We start from the raw sequence: 3,277 nt of genomic DNA on the forward strand, positions 1-3,277 counted from the left end.
CATTTTGTAGCACATACTAAATACTACATAAACCAATTATGGCTTTAATAAATGTGTCAGTACACTGAACCATGTGGATTTATGGGAAATGTATGATTTATGGGAAATGTATGATTTAAGTCCAACTCAAAACTCCAGAGTGGTGTATAAATATTTCATTAAAAAAATTATTATCTAGGAAGCCCAATTTTAAAACCTACCTAATATGAAAGTGGTTTACAGTTCACAGAAAAAGAAAGAAATGGAAAGAAGTGCTATAAGTTGCTTCGCTGCCTCAGGCTGTATGTACAAGATAAATATCCTGGCCAGTGTACTGGGACTAAAGAGACACAGGTAAGCAGGTAAGAAGCCTAAAATGCCTTAATCCCAGTTTCATCATTGACTGTTTTTAACTAAAATAATGCAGGTGTATGGAAGATCAATAGTTCATGTTTTCAGCACGTTGGACAAGCTTGTCATTAGGTTCGCAACCAGAATGAATTAGCTTTTTTCAAGTGCTAATCATCCATTTACCACTTGTCAGCAACATCATGTTAACTTGATTTTCATTTCATTGACTACCTGCAATTGTTTTCTCAATGCTAACTGCCCGTTTCATTTTGTTTGGCTGCTTTATGGGCATTGTTTTTAAAATGTTTAAATTGTAAATAATATATATTTGTTTTTACATGAAATACGAGGTAGACTTTATTGCTCACACTGGACACAACCAACACTGGATGACATTCCTTCTTTCACCATAGCCAGTTTAGATCGCGCAACACTCTTCTAAAGAGGAAAGTAGTTGAATCAGATCTATCAGAAATGGTGGACCAGGTTTGACAATCACTCTCCAAAATATTAAGTTGTGAATATGACAGAAATCAAATGGCGAGGGTCAACTCTACTTTATGTCAGATATATAACAAATGCTTTATTTTCAACATGAAAGATCAGCCTTTGCTGTAGTAATAAAAAGGCACATTTCTACTTACTATTGTAGTTCCAGAGACAAATTATATTAATAATCATAATAAATATTCAAACAAGTGCTTCTATTCAGCCTACTTTTAACTGCAAAGTCTATCTATCTATCTAGTCATTTAAGAGACACAGTTCTCTGTCGAATTTTAAATACATTTCACTGTATTTTTGACACTTTACTCATTTTTAAATTTCAGAAATGAACATAGAAAACCAATATTTCTCTTTCATTGTATTCCTGTTTTCCTAACTAAACTACGCCAACATAAACTAAAATGTCTGAAAACAGATTTTAGTGGATCTTAAAGGTACATTTATCCTTTATTCTGACGATCCATTATCAAATATCACACTTACATCCAATTTCCTGTCCAGTAACTGAATTTCTTTCTCCACTTTGCGCATTTTTAAAGCTCTGTATGCCATTTCTTGCTTTCTGTTTGAGATCTCTATTTTGAGATACTTCTTGTATAGTGTCTTAACATCTTCCACAGGTTCCTTTAAAAAGAAAGCATTAAAACAATCATTAAAATTTCTACATGTTCTAAGCATTTACTGTGTTTTAAAAATGATATTGTTTATTTAATACTACATTGATATCTCTTTAAAAATTCAAATGAACAGAGATGTAATCTTACAGAGTCCAGCTCTTCATCTGATAATACTGGTGGCTGAAGCAGGGCCAGTCCATGTTCAGTCACTGAAATGATGTGATATCAATTATTTATATTTACTGCAGTATTGATTTGTAGAGACAAATATAGAATGTGGTGCACACACCTTTGACATAACTGCTGCAGCCAGCTGTATCTCCTGGATCAGAGGAGCAGCCACCAACTATGCTCGCTATGATAGGAGCCTCCACATTGTCCTCAGGGGGCAGCTCTTCTTCATCGATGTACTCCTCTTTTGTTGGGATTAGTCCCATCTTCTTCAGTGCAGCCTTTCTCTTGTTAGCTAAATGATGTTAAACCTTCAAGTTATTCAATTCAGAACATTGAGTTTTTAAAATTCAAATTCAAAATTCTGGGTTCCAACAGTTTTCAAATTGGGCCCAGAGGGCCACAAGGGGGTGCTAAGGGTCTGAGGAAAATGTCACAGAAAAATGTGTAAAACGTACAAGAAAAAGATATGATTACATTTCGACTCTACTTTATTGCAACAATAACAAAAACACTAATAATGAGAAAAAAAGTGTTGCACTGCACATGCTTTCAAGAACAGTTTGTATTTTACATACGTCGTAATCATAAGTAAATAAAACATCTGTCGTGTGTTTATCGTCATGGTTATACATTTTTAATTCTTAAATAAATACAGCTGATATTACTCAAAGTGAGTAAAAAAAGGGATAATGTCATCATATTGTGCAGTCCCTAACAAAAAAACAAAAGCATTGGCATCAAACCTACTAAAAAACCATGACCTACCACTTTGAACGATATTTTTGTATTTCGTCTTCACTTGTTGCCACGTTCTTCTTGGTCCCATAGGGTTGGATCTGTAATTGTAATCGTGACCAACATCAGAATAAGACTGTAACCAAAACATAATACACTCGTTGGTCAGCACAGGTGTCATATAAATGCTACTGCATAATTAGTGCACTCCCAGACTAATTAAATATAAGGTTTACTTACGCATTTAATTTGGCAGCTATTTTTCGCCACGCATCCTGGCGGACTTTTGCAGCAGCTATAGTATTCCCTTTGGTTTTTATTAAATGTTTAACTTCCTCATATCCTTCCATTATAAGCTGCAATTCAGCAGCGCTGAAATATGCAGCCCGCTGTTTAGCCATGCTATAATTATGTTAGTCTACACAGATTTATAAATCCTTACATGAACGGTCAGCTGCTCTATTATAGTCTATGAGATATGTTTTAGAAGAGCCGGAAAAACTCCATTTCAGATCGAGCTAGGTTAATCCGGGATATGTGAACTAATCCGGGTTTTGTTAAACCACTGTCGAAGAACCGGACCCAGAAAACTGTTTCTTGCCTAAAAACACCAGGCATAAATATAAGATCGCTTCAATGCCAAACTAACACACAATAAAACCGTTTAAAGTTATTTACGCCATAAGAAAAAAAATGGTGGCTGAAACGATGAGATGATAGCTGTTGTTTGAGGCTGTGTTTAGAATAACCAGTGAGCTAGCTAGCTAGACACACACGGAACGTGGTATAAACACCTAAAAATGCTGTTAAGGTAGGCGGCTTACTAGGTTACAAGACACAGCCTGTGCTTCACATTCATTCTCCCTCTACAGCAGATGGCGCGCGTGAGCCGAATTACAAGAAAAACTGATGGA

The 3,277-nt window shown here is 35.4% G+C and overlaps 1 protein-coding gene across 2 annotated transcripts; it reads right to left on the reverse strand.

Annotated features, from left to right (window-relative positions):
- Positions 1–671: 671 nt before the first annotated feature.
- Positions 672–3,141, reverse strand: si:ch211-107p11.3 (GT1 domain-containing protein). 2 transcript variants are annotated; one of them, XM_052562160.1, is made up of 6 exons: positions 2,604–3,141; positions 2,394–2,464; positions 1,744–1,920; positions 1,602–1,663; positions 1,321–1,461; positions 672–768 (listed from the first exon to the last, which is right to left on the reverse strand). In XM_052562160.1, the coding sequence occupies exons 1-6, from the start codon at positions 2,762–2,764 to the stop codon at positions 688–690; spliced, it is 693 nt and encodes a 230-aa protein (XP_052418120.1). In that variant the 5' UTR covers positions 2,765–3,141; the 3' UTR covers positions 672–687. The 2 variants fall into 2 exon arrangements, with proteins under 2 accessions (XP_052418120.1, XP_052418121.1); XM_052562161.1 differs by lacking the exon at positions 672–768 and having other exon boundaries at positions 1,127–1,461; positions 2,604–3,135.
- Between the last annotated feature and the right edge of the window lie 136 nt (positions 3,142–3,277).

The sequence above is a fragment of the Carassius gibelio genome, chromosome B7 (assembly GCF_023724105.1).
Source record: "Carassius gibelio isolate Cgi1373 ecotype wild population from Czech Republic chromosome B7, carGib1.2-hapl.c, whole genome shotgun sequence".
In the NCBI taxonomy this organism is placed as follows: Eukaryota; Metazoa; Chordata; class Actinopteri; order Cypriniformes; family Cyprinidae; genus Carassius; species Carassius gibelio.

Excerpts from the sequence above, each read along its gene's own strand:
- si:ch211-107p11.3 (XM_052562160.1), bottom strand. The coding sequence starts at position 2,764 with ATGGCTAAACAGCGGGCTGCATATTTCAGCGCTGCTGAATTGCAGCTT. Across the intron at positions 2,465-2,603 it reads ATAGCTGCCAAATTAAATGC|ATCCAACCCTATGGGACCAA; the intron begins GTAAGTAAACCT and ends TTACAATTACAG. Across the intron at positions 769-1,320 it reads TACTGGACAGGAAATTGGAT|AAGAGTGTTGCGCGATCTAA; the intron begins GTAAGTGTGATA and ends TTTCCTCTTTAG.